Source organism: Loxodonta africana, chromosome X (genome assembly GCF_030014295.1).
Source record: "Loxodonta africana isolate mLoxAfr1 chromosome X, mLoxAfr1.hap2, whole genome shotgun sequence".
Classification (NCBI taxonomy): domain Eukaryota; kingdom Metazoa; phylum Chordata; class Mammalia; order Proboscidea; family Elephantidae; genus Loxodonta; species Loxodonta africana.
This window is the reverse complement of record NC_087369.1, coordinates 129,348,129-129,372,780: the sequence shown is the minus strand read 5'-3', so window position 1 is coordinate 129,372,780 and position 24,652 is coordinate 129,348,129. Positions and strand designations below refer to the sequence as shown.

The window sequence follows — 24,652 nt, the reverse complement described above, 5'->3', positions numbered from 1 at the left end:
GGCATAATAAAAAGGCTTAAGAAACATAGCAACCAAATGCAATATACGGACTTTGTTGGATCCTGCTTTGAACAAACCACTTGTAAAAAGACATCTTGAGATAACTGAGGAATTTTGAGTATGTACTTGGTTTTAGAGTATACTCAGAGGTGAATTATCCAATAGACAAGGTAAGCACAGTGCTTACCTTGCTTACCAGATCATCTGCAGTGAACACTTTCACATTTTTTCATCACATCAAAGATTCTGCTTCTAGGTATGGCTGGCATCTGTCTCTCTTCCACACACAGCACCTTCCTACAGAATCAAAGCCACTTTTCAAATTTACAATCCCTGACAGGGGCAGATGACCCAGGAAGCAAGGTAAGCACGGGCTGACCTGTGCTTACTAATCTGTAATGAACAATTTCACATGGGTTTCACCACATCAAAGATCTGCCCCTGAGTATACTGAAAAATTATTGCTACTTTTTTTAGGTGTAATAATGGTATAGTGGCTATGTGGTTATTAGAAAGACATACTCAAGTATTCACAGGTAGAATGACATGATGCCTGGGATTTATTTTAAAATATTCCAAAAATTAAGTGGTGGGGTAAAGATGAAACAAGATTATCCAAATGTTAATTTTTGAAGTTGGGTGATGGGTACATGGGAGTTCATTGTACTATTCTCTGTACATATATGTTTCAAATTTTCTATCAGTAAGTTTCAGAAAATCTTATGTCAAGGGACATAGACTATCCAGGTACTCCCAGACAATTGCAGGTGGAAATTGATAGAATACACAGCTTTTTATTAGTTTGGGCAGTGCTTAGGACATAGTCAATGGTAACTATAGTTATTATTATGGTATGGATATATATATGATTATTATAAAGACCTTTAATAGTATGTTGAGTTCTTGCAGAAAAACAAAGAAATATAGTTGCTAAAATAAAGTAGGGGTTTTGAGTATTTTCGCTGCTTTTCCAGTTTCTTATCTGTACAAGTCAAAAGTAGCACATAAGGCAAGTTATGTATTCTTAAGAAGCATACAGCAAAACAGAATGTTTTTAATACTTATGTAAGTTGCCAAAGATCCAAGCATCAGAGTGTTTGATTATTTTTGTCATTTACATTGTTGTTGTTATTGTCTTGGAGTAGATTCTGACTCATGGCAACTCCATGTGTGCAGAGTACATACATAAACATGCTATATCACCACCTATATATTTTCTATTCAAATCAAAGGACCTCACCAATGTGTAAATACAGAATTTCAGAGCTAAAAGGAACTTTGGAGATCATGCTGTTTAGCTTTCTAATTTAAGAAATTAAGAAACTGAGATTTGGAAAATTGAAATATGTTTTACCAAAAGCCATTACTATTTTTAAATTGCAGTTTCCCCTCAATACTAAAACTCTGTAGGATATATGTCGACCTAAAGCTTCTCAAAAAAAAAAAAAAAAACTTCGTTAAATGTACACTTTGAGATACATCCTGATTTGGAGAACATTAAAATCATGAAAAATCAAGGTATTCTTTCAAAAGTGGTTTAAACCAGTGCTTCCCAACCTTATTCTCAAGATACACAAAGGAAATTATAATATTTGAACATGGGACAGTAGAAGGCTACTCAGATTGAGCTGACCAGCACTCTGAAACTGAGAGAGCAGAGGAGATCAAACAGCATGGGAAGTTCTGGTTTAAATCAGTTGTACTATATAAATTAAAAAAAAATTAGTAAGTTGTTAGAATTTAGCACTTTCATATTTCTTAATCATAACTTACTTTAAAATCCTCTTAAACTAATTTATTTATACTAATTTAAATTAAATTTAAACTAATATTTAAATAGACAACTAGATACAAAAGATAATTATCAAAGTACTAAAGAAAGGCTAATCATGGATATATAATATCAACTCTTAAATTTAACTCTTTAAAGATTGCCTTTTTTTCTTTCATTTCCATATGGGTCATTTCCAGTTCTTATAACATTTCATTTATTTTTTATCTGTTTCAACCGACAAAGCATTTGATATATCACTTACTCTGATTCCTTTTGGTCCTGGTGGCCCTGGAATTCCATCATCACCCTGAAAAATACAAAGTACTTAGTTTTTTTTCTTTCCTAAAAAGTCCTTAAATAACTAAAACATTGTAAACCTTTGTGAAAGTTGATACGAAACTCATATACCAAAGGAAGAAGTATTTCTTATTCAGGATGAAATCACTGAGGTAAGTCATATGACAAAAAATAAGAAAGGTCTTCATTCACTGAGAAAGGACATGTAGAAGAAACTTTATATCTGTTATACTGGCAAAGTTAATTATGAATTATGTAAGAAAACAAAGATGAAATAGTGGTACAGATATTTCCACAACCATTTAGGCATGAACAAAATACAAACATCATCTCTGAGCCCAAATATGTGCTGTTCTTACGTTTGCTGTTTTAAACCTGTGCTTTGTTTTAAAAGGCACTTCCTACAGGCAGAGCTTAAGAAGGAACAGGAGAGAACCATGAAGTTTCCTTTCTAGCTTCTGCTATAGACTCCAAGCAAAAGAGGCTGCCCACTGTGTGTTAATCCATTTACCTATTTCTAGTATCAGTTGCATTGCTAAGAATTTAAAATATTCCTTAACAAAGGTTTTTCTTTTTAATTTATATTAAAAATAATGGAATAAAAACCTAATTCTGCTCCAAGGGACAGGAATATCAGTGGAACACACAGCAGACCAAGAAGCCCTGGTGGCACAGTGGTTAAAGTGCTGGGCCGCTAACTGAAAGGTCAGCAGTTCGAACCCACCAGCTGCACTGCAGGAGAAAAGCGTAACAGTCAGCTTCCATAAAGATTACAGCCTTGGAAACCCTATGGGTCAGTTCTACTCTGTCCTGTAGGGTCTCTATGAGTCGGAATCCACTTGACGGTACACAACACTTTGCTTTACATAAGTGGTTTGCAACGTGCTCAATTCACAACCCCAGAGGTTCCACAAGAGGTGCCTCAGGACCTATCTCACAGCCCTCCTTCGATCAGGGCAGCTGTTTTTACCTGTTTTATGTAGGGCTTCCATGTAAAGTTCCATTTGAAGAAAGGGTTACCCTGTGTATTAGTTTCCTATGCTGCTGTAACTAATTACCACAAGCTTAGTGTCTTAAAACAACACAAACTGATTATCTTATAGTTTTAAAGGTCAGAAGTTTGACAACACAGGTCTCACTGGGCTAAAATCAAGGGGTCCACAGGGCTGTGTTAATTTCTGGAGCCTGTAAGGGAGAAACCATTTCCTTGCCTTTTTCAGCTTCTAGAGGCCACCAGCATTCTTTGACTTGAAGTTCTTTTCCATTTTCAAAGCCAAGAATGGCCGGCTGAGTCTTTCTTACACTGCAGCACTCTGACACTGACTCTTGTGCATCCCTCTTCAACATTTAAACGACCCTTGGAAACCCTGGTAGCGTAGTGGTTAAGAGCTGTGGCTGCTAACCAAAAGGTCAGCAGTTTGAATCCACCAGGCGTTCCTTGGAAACCCTATGGGGCAGCTCTATTCTGTCCTAAAGGGTCGCTATGAGTCGGAATCGACTCGATGGCAACTGGTTTGGTTTTTTGTGATTACACTGGGCCCACCTGGATAATCCAGGATAATCTCTATTTTAAAGTCAGCTGATTAGAAACTTTAATTTCATCTACGACCTTAATTTTACTTTGCCGTGTAACCTAACTTAATCACAGGTTCTGGGGACTTATAGGTATACATCTTTGGCGACTGTTATGCATTGAATTGTGTCCCCCCCAAAATGTGTATCAACTTGGCAAGCCATGATTCCCACCTATTGTGTGGTTGTCCACCATTTTGTGATCTCATGTGATTTTCTTATGTGTTGTAAATCCTACGTTTATAATGTTCATGAGGCAGGATTAGAGGCAGTTATGTTAATGAGGCAGGACTCAACCTATAGGATTAAGTTGCACCTTGAGTCAGTTTCTTTCGAGATATAAAAGAGTGAAGCCAGCAGAGAGACAGAGGGACCTCAAACCGCCAAGAAAAAAAGCAATGGTAGCAAAGGGAGTCCTTTGGACCCAGGGTCCCTGCACTGAGATGCTCCTAGACCAGGGGAAGATTGATGATAAGGACATTCTCCCAAAGCCGACAGAGAAAAAGCCTTCCCTTAGAGCTGGCACCCTGAATTTGGACTTGTAGCCTTCTAGACTGGGAGAGAATAAATTTTCTTTGTTAAAGCCATCCACCTGTGGTATTTCTGTTATAGCAGCACTAGATAACTAAGACAAGGCCATTTTTCTGCCTACCACATCCTGCTTTTAAAAAAGCTTAATAAACCGTTTCTACAACAGATGCATCTCTGAGGAGGTCAAACTAAATCAAAACAAATTCTATTTTAAAACAATTAGAAGGTCCTTTGTTTAAGGGAACCTTTTTGTACATTCCCACTAAAGGCAAAAACAAGACAAGGATGCCTTAATATTGTACTGGTAGTACTAACCAACATAGAATACTACAATCAATAACATAATTCAGCATGACAACTGTGTATAAAATTAATACAAAGAAATCAATAGCTTTCTTATGTACCAACAGCAACCAGTTAGGAGACATAATGGGAGAAAACACCAAACATACAACAGCAACAGAAAAGAAAATATCTAGAAATGAGATTAACAAGAAATGATTCATAAGAAAAGTTTTAAACACTTCTGATGTTCAAAACCATACACCAGGATAAATTCCAAATGAAGAATTTTTATAATGTTATAGTGCGGGATGCCTTTCTTAATCAAAATTAAAAAACTATAAAGGAAAAGACCTTTGAAAAACACACAGATACACAGACACATAAATGAACATGCACACACACAGCAAAGACAAACGACAAACTGAGGAAAAATAACTGCAACTCACAGTACAGACAAAAGGCTAACCTCCCTTATATAGAAATAGCTCACTGAAATAAGAAAATACCAATAATCCAGTAGAATATTAGGCAAATGATATAAATGCAGTTCACAGAAAACACAAATGATGCATAGATATATGAAAAGATGCTCAATTTCACTCAAAACAAGAGAAATGCAAATTAAAAGCACATTGAAAGACCATTTTTCATCTACCAGAGATTGGCAAAAATCCAAAAGTTTCATAATAGACAGTGTTGGTGAGGCTATAGGGAAACAAATCTTCTCGTAGACTGTCAGTCCAAGGATAAATCATTCAACCTTGGTTGGGGGGGAAAGGCAAATTGACAATATCTATACAAATACATACATACATGTAGCCTCCAATGTACTAATATCACTTTTACTGATTTATTTGCAGATATAATACCTTCTGGGTGAAAGGATACCTATTCAAAGTTATATATTTTAGCATTACTGTGATGCATGTGTGCGTGTGTGTATGTGTATTCATATATATTTGTATCTGCAAGCATATCCATAAAAAAATCCTTGGAAGTATCCACAAGAAGCTAACATATGTGGATACCTACTAGGGATATGTGAAACTCAGTAGCTAATGAAAAAGGGTGGGAAGGAGAGAGGTTTTCGTTGTATACCTTCTTATGTGAATTTATTTTTGAATGAAATGAATATATTAACTATCAAAATTAAATTGTTAAATTTTATTTGTAAGAATAAAGAAGTCCCCCCCAAAAAAGAATAAAGAAGTCCCTTGGAAATATATATATGTGTATATATACATATATAATGTGTGTGTATGTGTTTTATATATGAGTATACAGATTAAAGAATGAACCTACACAATTTTTTACTTAGTCCATATAGTATACATGTTAACATATACACATGTACCAAAATACCCAACTGCATAACAAGTATAAATTAAGTTATATTGGGAAACTGAAGTCATACTGGAGATAGAAGTGCAAAGTACTTAAAATTCAGAATTTTAAAAGTTTACAAAATATTCTGACCTTTTCTCTTTATGGATATTGAAATGGAATCGCAACAAAAGATTGAGCTGCTTTCTAAACTTAAACTGCATACAATCACATTTTTTAAAACTGCCATAATACTGTAGAATAGTCCTAGTTAATGACAAATTATTTCAAAGAAATTCTGATGTAGCTAGCTTTTTAAAATCTGACTTCACTTTTCTATAGCTCAACATAAATTCTGTTTCAAAGCACTCATTCCACAAACATGGCAAACATTTCACAAACATCTCAGTCTACTGGAGTTCCCTCCTCAATTTCACAAGGTTGTGCATAAATTATGGAGAGATTAAGCAGTTCCAAGTTGTCAAGGGGTGGGAAAGTGTACTCCTCACTGAGATGTCCCATGCCAACAGTCTGCATGGATTGTTATGAGTTAGTGCTCACTTTCATCCATTTGACTCTTTCAAATTTCTGCTACTTCTGTGCCATTTCCTGGGTGTACAAGAATCATCCTGCTGCTCTTGTACCTCATTAGACACAGGAGATTCAGTTGAAGACCCCCTCTACCTAAATTCTATGTAGTCATTTAAGATTTTGCTGTTTTTTCAGCACTAAAGTTCAACTCAGGAAATTTAGTATGGGTCCCATCTGCTCTTGAATCCAGCAAAACTACTTTGATGTACTGCCATCTCCTCAGAGATCAGGCTCAACACCCCCCCCCCGCAAAAAAAATCTTGGCTCTGGGGCAGTTAAGTGATAAAAGGAATTTGTGCATTTAAATCAATTTCTTCCCTTTATACAGATGGCTACTTGGTGAGCATCCACTTCATTTCCTTAATACTATAACGATATGATATACTGCCATTACCTGGAATAATAAAATTAGGAAGGAAAGGTTTTTAAACCAGTTTTCCTTTCCAGGTAAATGAACAGAACTAGCATTTTTACATATAGCTTCAAAAATCTACCTAATTCAGACAGAAAAGGGCACTGAACCAAAGAAGCCATTGAAAACAAAAACAGAAACTTCTACACCAAACACACAAGGTAATTATGAGCCCAAGAGACATAAACCAGAGACTACATCAGCCTGAGACCAGAAGAACTAGATGGTGCCTGGCCACAACCGATGACTGCCCTGACAGGGAACACAACAGAGAACCCCTGAGGGAGGAGGAGAACAGTGGGATGCAGACCTCAAATTCTCCTAAAAAGACCAGACATAATGGTCTGACTGAGACTAGAAGGACCCTGGAGGTCATGATGCCCAGACCTCCTGTTAGCCCAAGACAGGAACCATTCCCAAAGCCAACTCTTCAGACAGGGATTGGACTGGACTATGGGGCAGAAAATGATACTGGTGAGGAGTGAGCTTCTTGGATCAAGTAGACATATAGAGACTATGCAGGCAGCTCCTGTATGGAGGGGAGATGAGAGGGTGGAGGGGGACAGAAGCTGGCTGAATGGACATGAAAGGAGAGAGTGGAAGAAAGGAGTGCACTGTCTCATTAGAGGGAAACTAGGAGTATGTAGCAAGGTGTATATAAATTTTTACATGAGAGACTGACTTGATTTGTAAACGTTCACTTACAGCACAATAAAAATTAAAAACAAAACAAAACAGAAACTTCTCTCAGTCTTAAAATTCACTATCATCTCTTCCTATTCCCTATCTTAAAAGGAACTGAATTTTTGTTAAGGATCCCAATAATCACATACCAGTAACAGCATCTTCCAAAAATATTTCAATATGGCAGTAATACTCAGTTTTTTAAAAATCAACAAAAAGTATAAATAGACTCCTGATCATGCTATTGTTTCATTTAAATATGAGCTTCTGGAAATGATTCAATAACTTTGATTTGTTGATTTCACACTTATTCCCACATTTGAGATGAATTAATTCCTCTGGTATTATTGGTTTGCAACTTGGCACATACCTTTTGTCCCCGAGGTCCTGGAGGCCCTTCTGGACCTGGAAATCCAGGCAAACCTGGATGGCCTTCCAAACCTGGAAATCCTCTCTCTCCCTGGAATTGAACAAGAATGAAAGGTATGGTCATTTATTAATTTTCAGGCATCAGGAGATTGGAGATACAAAAAGATTCAAAAACTACATAGACAAAACTAATTTAGTTTAATAATAATTAATTCACAGTGTTCACAGTATCCACTATCATGTATCCACTAACATGCAAGATGCCAGGAGAAAAACACAAACCACCCTGAATTTATATTACCTTATACATGGCATTGTAATACTTTGCTTTCTTGTAAAAGTAAAAAGCACATCACAGATGAAGCAAGATTTAGACATAACAATGTCAAGCATTTAATAGGGAAGATGGTAACAAGGCCAGGAAGCCATGTCTGCAAGGTTTACACTGAATAAGTATGGAGCAGGGATGAAGGACACTATCAAGAGAGAGAAAAGACATCCCACAAAAACAGGAGAAATATTTGCAAATCGTATATCTGATAAGAGTTTAATATCCAAAATATATAAAGAACTCCTACAACAACAACAAAAAGACAAACAACTCAATGAAAAAATGGTCAAAGGAGCCCTCACACGAATAGCTATATGCAGCGCACCTATGTTCACGACAGCGCTGTTCACAATAGCAAAAAGATGGAAACAACTGATGTGCCCATCAACAGATGAATGGGTAAACAAATTATGGTATATTCACACAATGCAATATTATGCGATGATAAAGAACAGTGATGAATCTCTGAAACATCTCATAACATAGATGAATCTGGAAAGCATTATGCTGAGTGAAATTAGTCAGTCGCAAAAGGACAAATATTGTACGAGGCCACTATCATAAGAACTCAAGAAAAGGTTTAAACACAGAAGAAAACATTCTTTGATGGTTATGGGGGGGGGTAGGTGAGGGGTATTCACTAATTAGATTGTAGACAAGAATTATTTTAGGTGAAGGGAAGGACAACACACAATACAGGGGAAATCAGCATGACTGGACTAAATCAAAAGCAAAGAAGTTTCCTGAATACAACCAAATACTTCCAGGGACAGAGAGGCAGGGGAGGAGGGCTGGGGACCATAGTTTTGGGGGACATCTAGGTCAACTGGCATAACAAAGTTTATTCAGAAAATGTTCTGCATCCCACTTTGGTGAGTGGCATCTAGGGTCTTCAAAGCTGGTGAGCAGCCATCTAAGATGCATCAATTGGTCCCAACCCATCTGGAGCAAAGGAAAATGAAGAAGACCAAAGACATAAGGAAAATATGAGCTTAAGAGACATAAAGGACCACATAAACCGCAGCCTCCATCAGCCTGAAACCAGAAGAACTAGATGGTACCCAGCTACCACCAATGACCACTCTGACAGGGAAAACAACAGAGAGTCCATGATGGAGCAGGGGAAAAGTGGGGTGCAAAACTCAAATTCTAGTAAAAAGACCAGACTTGATGGTCTGGCTGAGACTGGAGGGACCCCAGAAGACATGGCCCTCTGAACTCTCTTTTAGCCCAGAACTAAAACCATTCCTGAAGCCAACTCTTCAGACAAAGATGAGACTGGACTATAAGACATAAAATGATACTGGTGAGAAGTGTGCTTCCTGGTTCAAGTAATGGGCAGCTCCTGTCCAGACGCGAGATGAGAAGGCAGAAGGGGACAGGAGCCGGTTGAATGGACAGAAGAAATATAGGATGGAGAGAAGCAGTGTGCTGCCACATTGCAGAGAGCAACTAGGGTCACATAACAATGTGTGTGTGGAAGTTTTTGTATGAGAAACTGACTTGAACTGTAAACTTTCACTTAAAGCACAATAAAAAAGAAGAAAGTAGCCAAAGCTCTTGAACAAACATTTCCCCAAAGAAGATATACAGGTGGCTAATAAGCACATGCTGTCAGGTGGGATCAGTCCCTGGAGAAGGACATCCTGCTTGACAGGGTACAGGGTCAACGAGGTGGATTGACACAGTGGCTGCAACAATGATCTCGAGCATACCAACGATTGTAAGGATGACGCAGGACTGGGCAGTGTCTCATTCTGTTGTGCCCAATGCAACACATTGTTTGATTTCTTGACTGCTACTTCCACGGACTTTGATTGTGGATCCAAGTAAAACGAACTCCTTGACGATTTCAATCTTTTCTCCGTTTATCATGATGTTGCTCATTGATCCAGTTGTGAGGATTTTTGTTTTCTTTCTGTTGAGGTGTAATCCATACTGAAGGCTGTGGTCTTTGATCTTTATCAGGAAGCGCTTCAAATCCTCTTCACTTTCGGCAAACAAGGTTGTGACATCTGCATAACGCGGGTTGTTAATGAGTCTTCCTCCAATCCTGATGTCCCAATCCTGCTTCTCGGATTATTTGCTCAGCATATAGATTAAAAAGGTATGGTGAAAGAATACAACCCTGACGCACACCTTTCCTGACTTTAAACCATGCAGTATCCCCTTGTTCTGCCCGAACAACTGCCTCTTGATCTATGTAAAGGTTCCTCACGAGCACAATTAAGTGTTCTGGAATTCCCATTCTTCGCAGTGTTCTCCATAGTTTGTTATGATCCACACAGTCAAATGCCTTTGCATAATCAATAAAACATTCTTCTGGTATTTTCTGCTTTCAGCCAGGATCCATCTGACATCAGCAATGATATCCCTGGTTCCACGTCCTCTTCTGAAACTGGCCTGAATTTCTGGCAGTTCCCTGTCGATATACTGCTGCAGCCGTTTTTGAATGATCTTCAGCAAAATTTTGCTCGCGTGTGATATTAATGATATTGTTCTATAATTTCCACACTCAGTTCGATCACCTTTCTTGGGAATAGGCATAAATATGGATCTCTTCCAGTCAGTTGGCCAGGAAGCTGTCTTCCATATTTCTTGGCATAGACGAGTGAGCACCTCCAGTGCTGCATCTGTTTGTTGAAACATCTCAATTGATATTCTACCAATTCCTGGAGCCTTGTTTTTCACCAATGCCTTCAGAGCAGCTTGGACTTCTTCCTTCAGTACCATTGGTTCCTGATCATATGCCACCTCTTGAAATGGTTGAATATCTACTAACTCTTTTTGGTATAATGACTGTGTATTTCTTCCATCTTCTTTTGATGCTTCCTGTGTCATTTAATATTTTCCCTATGGAATCCTTCACTATTGCAACTCGAGGCTTGAATTTTTTCTTCAGTTCTTTCAGCTTGAGAAACGCCGAGCGTGTTCTTCCCTTTTGGTTTTCCATCTCCAGCTCTTTGCACATGTCATTATAATACTTTACTTTGTCTTCTCGAGAGGACCTTTGAAATCTTCTCTTCAGTTCTTTTACATCATCACTTCTTCCTTTTGCTTGAGCTGCTCGACGTCCGAGAGCAAGTTTCAGAGTCTCCTCTGACATCCATCTTGCTCTTTTCTTCCTTTCCTGTCTTTTCAGTGACCTCTTGCTTTCTTCATGGATGATGTCCTTGATGTAATTCCACAAAACTCGTCTGGTCTTTGGTCACTAGTGTTCAATGCGTCAAATCTATTCTTGAGATGGTCTCTAAATTCAGGTGGGATATACTCAAGGTCATATTTTGGCTCTCGTGGACTTGCTCTGATTTTCTTCAGTTTCAGCTTGAACTTGCATACGAGCAGTTGATGGTCTGTTCCACAGTCGGCCCCTGGCCTTGTTCTGACTGATGATATTGAGCTTTTCCATTATCTCTTTCCACAGAAGTAGTCAATTTAATTTCTGTGTGTTTCATCTGGCTGGGTTGATGTGTATAGTCACTGTTTATGTTGGTGAAAGAAGGTATTTGTAATGAAGAAGTCGTTGGTCAGGCTCACATAACATCAAGTATCTACTAAATGTCTCCACCTGAATATTTTTCAGGCTCTAAAGTCTTTTCATATTTTATCTTATTTAATCCTCCTAACGATAATATAAGGTAGATAGTACTATTACTTCCATTTTACAGATGAAGAATCAGGGCAAAGAGAAGTTATATAATTTTCCCATAGCAAACTCAATATAATCAATACTGAAGTCATTATCTTTCTGGTCTCTTCCCTATTCCAGAAAAGAGCACAACTCAGCTGCCCCAACCAGAAATCTGTAATAACCTTGACCCCTGCAATGTAAGCAATCATGCCTTTCCACCATCTTATTTATTCTTAGGGCCCAACAGAATACTCAGTAAACACGTATTCATTAATAAACTTCCTTGATGAGTTACATAAAATTCATGACACACGCTTTTGCCTCCCCGCCAAGAAAAAGTTAGGATTAGGAGAAATTATAAAAAGTGTGACTTTTTTCTGATAAAACAGGTTTATTTATCACAAGTTAATATTAAAAAGATAATAGACTGATTTATTTAGAAGCAGAGCCTCAGTTTGTGAGCCAAAGGCATCCACAGAAATGTTATCAGTTTACAGGAACAGCACTTCATAATCAAACTAAGAAAGTAACATGACCATGGGAATAAAAAGAATATTTTAAGAATAATTTTTCAAGGAAGATACAAAATTAAAAGGAAAATGTTAGATTTCCAAAAACAGGAAAAAGAGAAATTAGGGCAAACTGATAACTAAGATCAAAATTCTGTAGGATTATAATATGTAAAATGTAAAAAAAAATTTTTTTTTGGGTAAGGCAAGACCCTCAATAGACAAATGAAAACAATGACTTAATTAGGTAATGCAATTTCTCTTTTGTTTTTGTAATTATATACCACAAAGAAATATTTGCAGCAATATAACTAGGAGAACAAGAAGGTTGGTCTTTCGCAACTGTCAAAATAGAGGTATTCTAGGTCAGAAGTTCTCAAACTTTAACTTGCATTAGAATCACCTGGAGAGCTTGCCCACCAAGATTACAGGTCCTATCCCCAGAGTCTGAATAAGTAGGTCAGCTGTGGAGCCTATGAATCTGCATTTCTAACAAGCCTGCAGTAGCTGCTGATGCTGCTGGTAGAAGAGCACACTTTGTTTAGGTAAAATTTGACTGAGACATGCCTTTTCGGTTCTCAACTGGGTTTCAACTTCTTGTTCTCACTGAGAGTTTGGCCAGTTTTGTTTTTAGTAGTATGTACTTGGACACATTCCTTCAGGAGAATCTAGATGTTTTGTTGTTTCTGTGTTAAAAATCCTTTTTTAAAAACAGCTTTATTTAATAAAAATAAACTAAAAGTATAAAATTTGAAGTTCTGACATATGTGTGTGTGTGTGTGTGTATATATATAGAGAGAGCACCAGTGAAACCATCACTACAATCAAAATAATTAACATCTATCATTTAAAAGTAGGAGCCCTGGTGGCGCAGTGGTTAAAGTGCTCAGCTGCGAACCAAAAGGTTGGTGGTTCGAATCTACCAGCTACTCTCGGGAGGAAGATGTGGCACGGTCTACTTCCGTAAAGATTTAAAGCCTTGGAAACCCTATGCGGCAGTTATACCCTGTCCTGTAGGGTCACTATGAGTCGGAACCTACTTGATGGGTTTTATCACTCACAAAAGTTTCCTTGTGCCCCTTTATAATATCTCCTACATGCTCTCGACGGCACTGGTGCTCCCCTTTCCCAGGCAACGACAAATCTGCTGTCACTATATATTAATTTGGCATTTTCTAGAATTTTATATAATGGAATCATACTATTCTTTTTGTTTAACTTTTAACTCAGCATATTTATTTTGGAATTCAAACATGTGGCAGGTATCAATAATTTATACTTCTTTATTGCTGAGTAGTATTCCAATACAGATACATTGTAATTTGTTGATTCATTCACCTGCTGATGGATAGATAGGATGTTTCCAGTTTCTGGCCATTACAAATATAGCTGCTATGAACATTCATGTACAAGTCTTTGTATGCTCATATGCTTTCGTTCCTCATGGGCAAATGTCTAGAAATGAACAGGGCCATATAAAAGTCTATGTTTACCTTTTTAAGAAATTGCCAAACTGTTTTCAAAGTAGTTGCACTATTTTACATTCACAGCAGCAATCTATGACAGTTTCAGTTGCTCTATATCCTCTCCAGTCCTTGGTATGGTCATTTTCTTAATATTTAGACATCCTAAGAAATTTATAGTGGTATCTCAACATTATTATAATTTGCATTTCTCTAGTTAATAATGTTGAGCATCTTTTCACATGCTAATTTGACATCTGTATATCTTCTTTTGTGAAATGTCTTAAAATCTTTTCCCAATTTATTTCTAATTTAATTTTATTTTGGGTTATTTGTTTTCTTACTGCATTTTGAGAGTTTTTCATATATTCCAAATACAAGTCTTTTATCAGATATGTGATTTGCAAGCATGTTTTCCTAGTCTGTGGATATATTTTAATTCTCTTAATAGAGTCCTTTAAAGTGCAGAAGCTCATAATGTTGATGAAGTCCAATTTATCAGTATTTTCTTTTATGGATCATACTTTTTGGTGTCATATTATTTGCCTAACCCAAGGTCACACAGATTTTCTCCTATTTTCTCTTCTAAAATTTTATAGTTTTAGGTTTTATATTTAGGTCTATGAGCCATTTTGAGTTAATTTTGTATATGGTACACAGTATGTGTCAAAGTTAAGTTTTGTGCATACACATGTCCAATTCTTCCAGTACCATTTGTTGAAAAGACTATCCATTCTTTGCTGAATTGCCTTTGCACCCTGTGCCATTCATCTATGTCTATCCTTATGCCAGTAACATACCATCTTATTTACAGTAGTTCTATAATGGAATTGTATATCATAAATCCTCCAACATTATTCTTTTTAAAGCTATATTAGCATTTCCAATTGAATTTTAAAATTAGATTGTTAATTTCTACAAAATACCCTACAAGGATTTTGCTTGGGACTTGCATTGAATCTACAGATAATTTGGAAAGAACTGGCATCTTAATAGTATTGAGCCTCCTAAGCCATCTGTGTTATAGATCTCCATTTATTCAGGTATTAATCTTTCTCGCTAATATTTTTATAGCTTTGACTGTACAAAATTTGCATATTTTTGTCTAATTTATTCCTATTTCAAGTTTTTGATGCTACTGGAAAAGGCCAATATTCTATTTTTCATTGCTGGAATACAGAAATGCAGCTGATTTTTGTTCATTGGTTTTGTTTATTCTGCAAACTTTTTAAGCTCCCTTATTAATTTTGGTTGCATTTTAGTATTTTCCAAGTAGACAAAAAAAAAAAAAAAGAGTTTTATTTCCTTTACAATCTGGATTGTTTTCCTTTTTTTTTCCTTGTCTTACTGCATTGGCAGTGTTGAATAGTAGTGGAAAGAGCAGATACCCGTAAGTCTTTCTTTACCATAGAAGGAAGGAATTCAGTCTTTTTCCACTGAGTATGATTTTAGCTGTAAGTTTTTGGTACAGGCCCCTTATTAGGATCAGGAAATACCTTCTATGCCTAGTGTGCAGAGAGTTTTTTTTTTTTAAACAGGAATGGATGTTGAATTTTGTTAAATTTTCCTCTATATCTATTAAGGTGATTATATGATGAATCACATTTTTTGATTTTTGAATGTTAAACCAACCTTGCATTCCAAGGATAAACCCCACTTAACCCGTTGCTGTCGAGTCAATTCTGACTCATAGTGACCCTACAGGACAGAGTAGAACTCACCCATTGGGTTTCCATGCAGTGGCTGGTGGGTTCCAACTGATGACCTTTTGTTTAGCCACCAAGCTCTTAGCCACTACGCCACCAGGGTTCCAAACCCCACTTAGTCATGACACATTATCTACTTTATAAATTGTGGAATCCAATTTGCTAAAATTTTGTTAAGAATTTTTCTCTATGTTGTCTTAGTTATTTAGTGCTGCTATAACAGTAATATAAGTGGGTGGCTTTCACAAATAGAAACTTATTTTCTTACAATTCAGAAGGCTAGAAATCCAAATTCAGGGTGCCGGCTCAAAGGAAGGCTTTCTCTCTGTTGGCACTGGAGGAAAGTTCTTGTCTTTTCAGTTTCTGCTTGGATACATGGCACCCTAGAGATCTCCATGTATCTTGGCATCTCTCTTCCCTCATCTCTGCTCACTTGCTTACTTGTTTAATCTCTTTTATATCTCAAAAGAGATTGACTCAAGACCCACCCTACACTAATTCTGTCTCATTAACATAAACACAACCCATTCCCAAATGGGACTATAACCACAGGCATAGAGGTTAGGGTTTACAACACATTCTTTGGGGGGATACAATTCAATCCATAACATGTTAATATTTAACTGTAGTTTTCTTTTTTGTAATGTCTTTGATTTTAGTATCAAGGCTATGCTCCTTTCATAAAATTAGTTGGGAAGCATTCCACATACCACTATTTTCTTAAAGAATTTATACAGAATTGACATATTTCTTTCACAGAATTTACCAGTAAAACCATCTTGGCATAGAATTTTTTTGTTGTGGGAAGGGTTCAAAATCCAATTTCTTTAGTAGATACACAGCTACTCAGATATTATTTCTTTATTTTGTTTTTATTAATGTATGTTTCTCAAGGAATTTATCTAATTCAATTAAGTTGTCAAATGTACCATTATAAAGTTGTTTATAATATTCCCTTATTCATCTTTTACTGTCAGTAGGATCATTCCTGATACTGGTATTTTGTGTTTTCTATTTTTTTTATCAGTCACGCTAGGTGTCATGGATTGAATTGTACGCCCCAAAACGTGTCAACTTGGCTAGGCCATGATTCCCAGTATTGTGTGATTGTCTACCATTTTGTCATATGATTTTCCTATGTGTTTTAAGTCCTACCTCTATGATGTTAATGAGGCAGGATTAGAGGCAGTTATGTTAATGAGGCAGGACTCAATCTACAAAATTAGGTAGTGTTTTAAGTCAGTCTCTTTTGGGGTATAAAAGAGAGAAGTGAGCAGAGAGACGGAGGACCTTATACCTCAAGAAACAAGAGCTGGGAGTGACAGCGTCCTTTGGACCCAGGGTTCCCATGGTGAGAAGCTCCTAGATAAGGGGAAGATTGATGACAAGGACCTTCCTCCAGAGCCGACAGAGACAGAAAGACTTCCTCTGCAGCTGGCACCCTGAACTCGGACTTCTAGTCAACTAGACAGTGAGAGAATAAATTTCTGTTAAAGCCGTCCACTTGAGGTATTTCTCTTATAGCAACACTAGTTAACTAAGACACTAGGTATTTATTAATGTTATTAATCATTTCAAAGTACCAATTTTTGGTTATGTAAGCTTTTTCTTGTTCATATGTTTCTATTTTGCCTATATTATTTCTTTCTCTTACTTTTAATTTAATTCACTTGTCCATTTCTAGCTTCTGAAGTGAAAAAACTTAGATCACAAATTTTAAATCTTTCATATTTTCTAACACGGGCATTTATACATTTCCCACTAAGTCCTGCTTTAGCTCCATTTCATAGCTTTTGAGATGTTGCATTTTCATCATTATGTGATTTAAAATATTTTTCTAATTTTCCTTGTAATTTCTTCCTTTGTCCATCAGTTATTGAGAAGGATGTTTTCTACTCTGCAAACAGCTGAGGAATTTATACATATCTTATTGTTAATTATTTCATTCCATTGTGGTCAGAGAATATACACTGATGTTTTCAATCTTTGATATTTACTGCATCTAATTTTATGGCTCATCATATAATCTATTCTGGTGAATACGCCATGTGCTTTTGAAAAAAATCACGTATGCTTCTAGTATATATTTTTTCCTAGTTGTTCTATCAATGATTGAGTGAGGAGCATCAGAATCTAAAACTATGTGGATTTCTCTAGTTCTCCATTTAATTTTGTCAGTTTTAGCTTCGTATATTTTGAAGCTCTATTGTTGCAGACAAACACATTTCTAATATTGATTCATAACAAATTGACCCTTTGATCATTACAACGTTTTCCCACTTGTCTCTGGTAATACTTATGCTCTTGAAGAGTAATTGATCAGACAGTAATACTATCATTTTAATTTTCTTATACTCATTGTTTACATGGTATATTCTATTACATCTTTTTACTTTCAACCTATCTCTATGTTCATATTTAAAGTGTATTTCTTATGGAAGAAGCCTATGATTGAGTCTTCCTATTAATTCGTTTTAATAATCACATTGGAGTTTCTATATTACTTACATTTAATAAAATTATAGATATAACTGAATTTATATCTGCAATTTCACTTTAAAAAAATTTTACTGTGCTTTAAGTGAAAGTTTACAAATCAAATCAGTCTCTCATACAAAAATTTATATAAACTTTGTTATATACTCCTAATTGCTCTCCCCCTGATGAGACAGCCTGCTCCTTCCTTCCACTCTCTCTTTTCGAGTCCATTCCATCAAGTTCTGACCCCCTCTGCCCTCTCGTCTCCCCTCCAGATAGGAGATGCCAACATAGTCTCAAGTGTCTACTTGATCCAATAAGCTCATTCTTGAACAGCATCTTTTTCTATCCCAACGTCCAGTCCAATCCCTGTCTGAAGAGTTGGTTTTGGGAAAGGTCCCTGTCTTGGGCTAATAGAAGGTCTAGGGGCCATGACCACCAGGGTCCTTCTAGTCTCAGTCACACCATTAAGTCTGGTCTTTTTATGAGAATTTGGGGTCTGCATCCCACTGTTCTCCTGTTCCCTCAGGGGTTCTCTGTTGTGTTCCCTGACAGGATAGTCATCGGTTGTAGCTGGGCACCATCTAGTACTTTTAGTCTCAGACTGATGTAGTCTCTGGTTTATGTGGTCCTTTCTGTTTCTTGGGCTCATAGTTACCTTGTGTCCTTGGTGTTCGTCATTCTCTTTTGCTCCAGGTGAGTTGAGGCCAATCCATGCATCTTAGATAATCTTTTGCTAGCGTTTAAGACCACAGATGCCACTCTCCAAAGTGGGATGCAGAATGTTTTCTTAATAGGTTTTATTATGCTAATTGACTTAGATGTCCCCTGAAACCATGGTTCCCAGACCCCTGCCCCTACTATGCTGGCCTTCGAAGCATTCAGTTTATTTAGGAAACTTCTTTGCTTTTGGTTTAGTCCAATTGTGCTAACCTCCCCTGTATTGTGTGCTGTCTTTTCCTTCACCTTAAGTAGTTCTTATCTACTACCTAATTAGTGAATGCACCTCTCTCACCCTCCCTCCCTCTCCCCTCTCGTAACCACAAAAGAATGTTTTCTTCTCAGTTTAAACTATTTCTCAAGTTCCTACAATAGTGGTCTTATACAATATTTGTCCTTTTGCAACTAATTCCACTCAGCATAATGCCTTCCAGGATCCTCCATGTTATGAAATGTTTCACGGAATCCTCACTGTTCTTTATCGATACGTAGTATTCCATTGTGTGAATATACCATAATTTATTTATCCATTCATCCGTTGATGGGCACCTTGATTGCTTCCATCTTTTTGCTATCGTAAACAGTGCTGCAATAAACATGGGTGTGCATATATCTATTCATGTAAAGCCTCTTATTTCTCTAGGATATATTCCAAGGAGTGGGATTGCTGGATCGTATGGTAGTTCTATCTCTAGCTTTTTAAGGAAGCGCCAAATCGATTTCCAAAGTGGTTGTACCATTTGACATTCCCACCAGCAGTGTAGAAGTGTTCCAATCTCTCCACAGCCTCTCCAACATTTTGTGTTTTTTGTATTAATGCCAGCCTTGCTGGAGTGAGATGAAATCTCATTGTAGTTTTGATCTGCATTTCTCTAATGGCTAATGATCGTGAACATTTTCTCATGTATCTGTTAGCTACTTGAATGTCTTCTTTAGTGAATTGTCTATTCATATCCTTTGCCCATTTTTTAATTGGGTTATTTGTCTTTTTTGCAGTTGAGTTTTTGCAGTATCATGTAGATTTTATAGATCAGGCGCTGGTTAGAAATGTCATAGCTTAAAACTTTTTCCCAGTCTGTAGGTAATCTTTTTACTCTTTTGGTGAAGTCTTTGGATGAGCATAAGCGTCAGATTTTTAGGAGCTCCCAGTTATCTAGTTTTTCTTCGACGTTCTTTATAATGTTTTCTTTTTTATGCCATGTATTAGGGCTCTTAACGTTGTCCCTATTTTTTCTTCCATGATCTTTATCGTTTTAGATTTTATATTTAGGTCTTTGATCCATTTTGAGTTCATTTTTGTGCGTGGTGTGAGGTATGGGACTTGTTTCATTTTTTTGCAGATGGATATCCAGTTATGCTAGCACCATTTGTCTTTTCCCCATTTAACTGATTTGAGGCCTTTGTTAAATATCAGCTGCTCACATGTGGATGGATTTAAGTCTGGGTTCTCAATTCTGTTCCATTGGTCTATGTATCTGTTGTTGTACCAGTACCAGGTTGTTTTGACTACTGTGGCAGTATAATACATTCTAAAATCAGGTAGAGTGAGGTCTCCCACTTTGTTTTCCTTTTTCAATAATGCTTTACTTATCCAGGGCCTCTTTCCCTTCTCTATGAAGTTGGTGATTTGTTTCTCCATCTCATTAGAAAATGTCATTGGAATTTCAATCAGAATTGCATTAAATCTACAGATCGCTTTAGGTAGAATAGACATTTTTACAATGTTAAGCCTTCCTATCCATGGGCAAGGTATGTTTTTCCACTTATGTAGGTCTCTTTTGGTTTCTTGCAGAAGTATACTGTAGTTTTCTTTGTATAAGTCTTTTACATCTCTGGTAAGATTTATTTCTAAGTATTTTATCTTCTGGGGAGCTACTGTAAATGGTATTGATTTCGTGATTTCTTCTTTGATGTTCTTTTTGTTGGTATAGAGGAATCCAACTGATTTCTTAAGTTTATCTTGTATCCTCATACTCTGCTAAATTCTTCTATTAATTTCAGTAGTTTTCTTGAGGGTTCCTTAAGGTTTTCTGTGTATAAGATCATGTCATCTGCAAATAGAGATACTTTTACTTCTTCCTTGCCAATCTAGATGCCCTTTATTTCTTTATTTAGCCTAATTGCTCTGGGTAGGACCTCCAGCACAATGTTGAGTAAGAGTGGTGATAAAGCTCATCCTTGTCTGGTTCCCAATCTGAAGGGGAAAGCTTTCAGACCTTCTCCATTTAGGATGAGCTTGGCTGTTGGCTTTCAATAAATCCCCTTTATTATGTTGAGGAATTTTCCTTCTATTCCTATTTTGCTGAGAGTTTTTATCATGAATGGGTATTGAACTTTGTCAAATGTCTTTTCTGCATCAATATATAAAATCATGTGATTCTTGTCTTTTGTTTTATGGATTACATTAATTGTTTTTCTAATGTTGAACCATCCCTGCATACCTGGTATAAATCCTACTTGGTCATGGGGAATTGTTTTTATGATATGTTGTTGAATTCTATCAGCGAGGATTTTGTTGAGGATTTTTCCATCTAGTTCATGAGGGATATAGATCTGTAATTTTCTTTTTCTGTGGTGTCTTTACCTGGTTCTGTTATCAGGGATATGCTGGCTTCATAGAATGAGTTTTGGGGTATTCCGTCTTTTTCTATGTTCTGAAATACCTTTAGTATTAGTGGTGTTAACTCTTCCCTGAAAGTTTGGTAGAACTCTGTAGTGAAGCCTTCCGGGTCAGGGTTTTTTTTCTGTTGGGAATTTTTTTAGTACCTTTTCAATCTCTTCTTTTGTTATGGGTCTATTTAGTTGTTCTCTTTTTTTTTTTTTTTTTTACCTCTCTTCCTGTTAGTTTAGGTCAGTAGTGTGTTTCTAGGAATTCATCCATTTCTTCTAGGTTTTCAAATTGGTTAGAGTATAATTTTTAATAATAATCTGATATGATTCCTTTAATTTCAGTTGGGTCTATTGTAATATTGTCAATCTCATTTCTTTTTCAGGTTATTTGCTTCCTGTCCTGCTTTTCTTTTGTCACATTGGACAATGGTTTATCAATTTGTTTTTGTTTTGTTTTATAATTTTTGTTGTGCTTTAAGTGAAAGTTTATATATCAAGTCGGTCTCTCACATAAAAACTTATATACACCTTTCCACATACTCCCAATTACTCTCCCCCCAATGAGACAGCCCACTCCCTCCTCCACTCTCTCTTTTCGTGTCCATTTTGCCAGCTTCTAACCCCCCTACCCCCCCATCTCCCCTCCAGGCAGGAGATGCCAACATAGTCTCAAGTGTCCACCTGATCCAAGTAGCTAACTTCTCACCAGTATCCCACTGCAACCCGTTGTCCACTCCAATCCATGTCTGACGAGTTGGCTTTGGGAATGGTTCCTGTCCTGGGCCAACAGGTTTGGGGGCCATGACCACCAGGGTCCTTCTAGTCACAGTCACACCATTAAGTCTGGTCTTTTTATGAGAATTTGGGGTCTGTATCCCACTGTTCTCCTGCTCCCTCAGAGGTTCCCTGTTACGTTTCCTATCATGGCAGTCATCAGTTGTGGCCGGGCACCATCTAGTCCTTCTGGTCTCAGGATGATGTAGTCTCTGGTTCATGTGGCCCTTTTTGTCTCTTTGGCTCATAATTACCTCGTGTCCTTGGTGTTCTTCATTCTACTTTGAGCCAGGTTGGTTGAGACTCATTGACTCATCTTAGTTTGCCGCTTGCTAGCCTTTAAGACCCCAGACACCACTCTTCAAAGTGGGATGCAGAATGTTTTCTTAATAGATTTTATTATACCAATTGACTTAGATGTCCCCTGAAACCATGGTCCCCAAACCCCTACTCCTGCTTTGCTGACCTTCGAAGCATTCAGTTTATTTAGGAAAACTCTTTGCTTTTGGTTTAGTCCAGTTGTGCTGACCTCCCCTGTATTGAGTGTTGTCCTTCCTTTCACCTAAAGTAGTTCTTAACTACTATCAAATTAGTAAATACCCCTTTCCCACCCTCCCCCCTCTCGTAACCACAAAAGAATGTGTTCTTCTCAGTTTAAACTATTTCTCAAGTTCTTATAATAGTGGTCTCATGGTAGTTCTATTTCTATTCTTTTAAGGAAGCGTCACATCGATTTCCAAAGTGTTTATGCCATTTGACATTCGCACCAGCAGTGTATAAGTGTTCCAATCTCTCCACAGCCTCTCCAACATTTATTGTGTTTTTTGGATTAATGCCAAACTTGTTGGCGTGAGATGGAATCTCACTGTAGTTTTGATTTGCATTTCTCTAATGGTTAATGATCGAGAGCATTTCCTCATGTATCTGTTATCCGCCTGAGTGTCTTCTTTAGTGAAGTACCTGTTCATATCCTTTGCCCATTTTTTAATTGGGTTGTTTGTCTTTTTGTGGTTGAGTTTTAGCAGAATCATGTAGATTTTAGAGATCAGGCGCTGGTCTGTAGGTGGTCTTCCTAGTCTTTTGGTGAAGTCTTTAGATGAGCATAGGTGTTTGATTTTTAGGAGCTCCCAGTTATCTGGTTTCTCTTCGGCATTTTTAGTAATGTTTTGTATTCTGTTTATGCCATGTATTAGAGCTCCTAAAGTTGTCCCTATTTTTCTTCCATGATCTTTATTGTTTTAGACTTTATGTTTAGGTCTTTGATCCATTTGGAATTAGTTCTAGTGCATGGTGTGAGGTATGGGTCCTGTTTCATTTTTTTGCAGATGGATATCCAGTTATGACAGCACCATTTGTTAAAGGGACTGTCTTTTCTCCCATTAAACTGACTTTGGACCTCTGTCAAACATCAGCTGCTCGTATGCAGATGGATGTAAATCTGGGTTCTCAATTCTGTTCCTTTGGTCTATGTGTCTGTTGTTATACCAGTACCAGGCTGTTTTGACTACTGTAGGGGTATAATAGGTTCTAAAATCAGGTAGAGTGAGTCCTCCCACTTTGCTCTTCTTTTTCAGGAATGCTTTACTTATCTGGGGCTTCTTTCCCTTCCATATGAAGTTGGTGATTTGTTTCTCCATCTCATTAAAAAATGTCATTGGAATTTGGATCAGAATTGCATTGTATATATAGATGGCTTTTGGTAGAATAGATATTTTTACAATGTTAAGTCTTCCTGTCCATGAGCAAGGTATATTTTTCCACATATGTAGGTCCCTTTTAGTTTCTTGCAGTAGTACCTTGTAGTTTCCTTTTTGTAGGTCTTTTATATCTCTGGTTAGATTTATTCCTAAGTATTTTATCTTCTTGGGGGTTACTGTGAATGGTACTGATTTGGTGATTTCCTCTTCGATGTTCTTTTTCTTGCTGTAGAGGAATCCAACTGATTTTTGTATGTTTACCTTGTAACCTGACACTCTGTTGAACCTTTTTTATTAGTTTCAGTAGTTTTTTTGAAGTTTATCAATTTTTTAAATTTTTCTCAATTTTTGGACTTGCTAATTCTTTCAGTTGTTTTTCTGTTTTTTTATTTCATTTATTTCTGCTCTAATTTTAATTATTTCCTTTCTTCTGGTGCCTGAGAGTTTCTTTTGTGGCTCTCTTTCTATTTGTCCAAGTTGTAGGGATAATTCTTTAATTTAGGCCCTTTCTTCTTTTTGTATGTGTGCATTTATTGATATAAATTGACCTCTGACCACTGCTTTCACTGTCCCAAAGTTTCTGATAGGAAGTGTTTTCATTCTCATTGGATTCTATGTATTTCTTTATTCCATAACGTCTTCTATAACCCAGTCTTTTTTGAGCAGGGTATTGTTCAGTTTCCAAGGGTTTGATTTCTATTCCCTGCTTTTTCTGTTATTGATTTCTACTTTTACGGCCTTATGGCCAGAGAAGACGCTTTGTAAAAATTCAATGTTTTGGATTCTAAGGTTTGTTTTATGACCTAATATGTGGTCTATTCTAGAGAATGTTCCATGTGAACTAGAAAAGAAAGTATACTTGGCTGTGATTGGGTGGAGTGTTCTGTATATGTGT

The 24,652-nt window shown here is 36.9% G+C and overlaps 1 protein-coding gene across 1 annotated transcript in view; it reads right to left on the bottom strand.

The window, feature by feature from the left end:
* COL4A5 (collagen type IV alpha 5 chain) overlaps nucleotides 1-24,652 on the bottom strand; it is a 304,359-nt gene that overhangs the window by 149,911 nt on the left and 129,796 nt on the right. The window contains exons 3-4 of the mRNA XM_064278667.1: nucleotides 7,840-7,929; nucleotides 2,037-2,081 (exon numbers count right to left, since the gene is read on the bottom strand). Of these exons, the coding sequence (XP_064134737.1) occupies nucleotides 2,037-2,081; nucleotides 7,840-7,929 (135 nt within the window). The remainder of the gene's footprint in view (nucleotides 1-2,036; nucleotides 2,082-7,839; nucleotides 7,930-24,652) is intronic.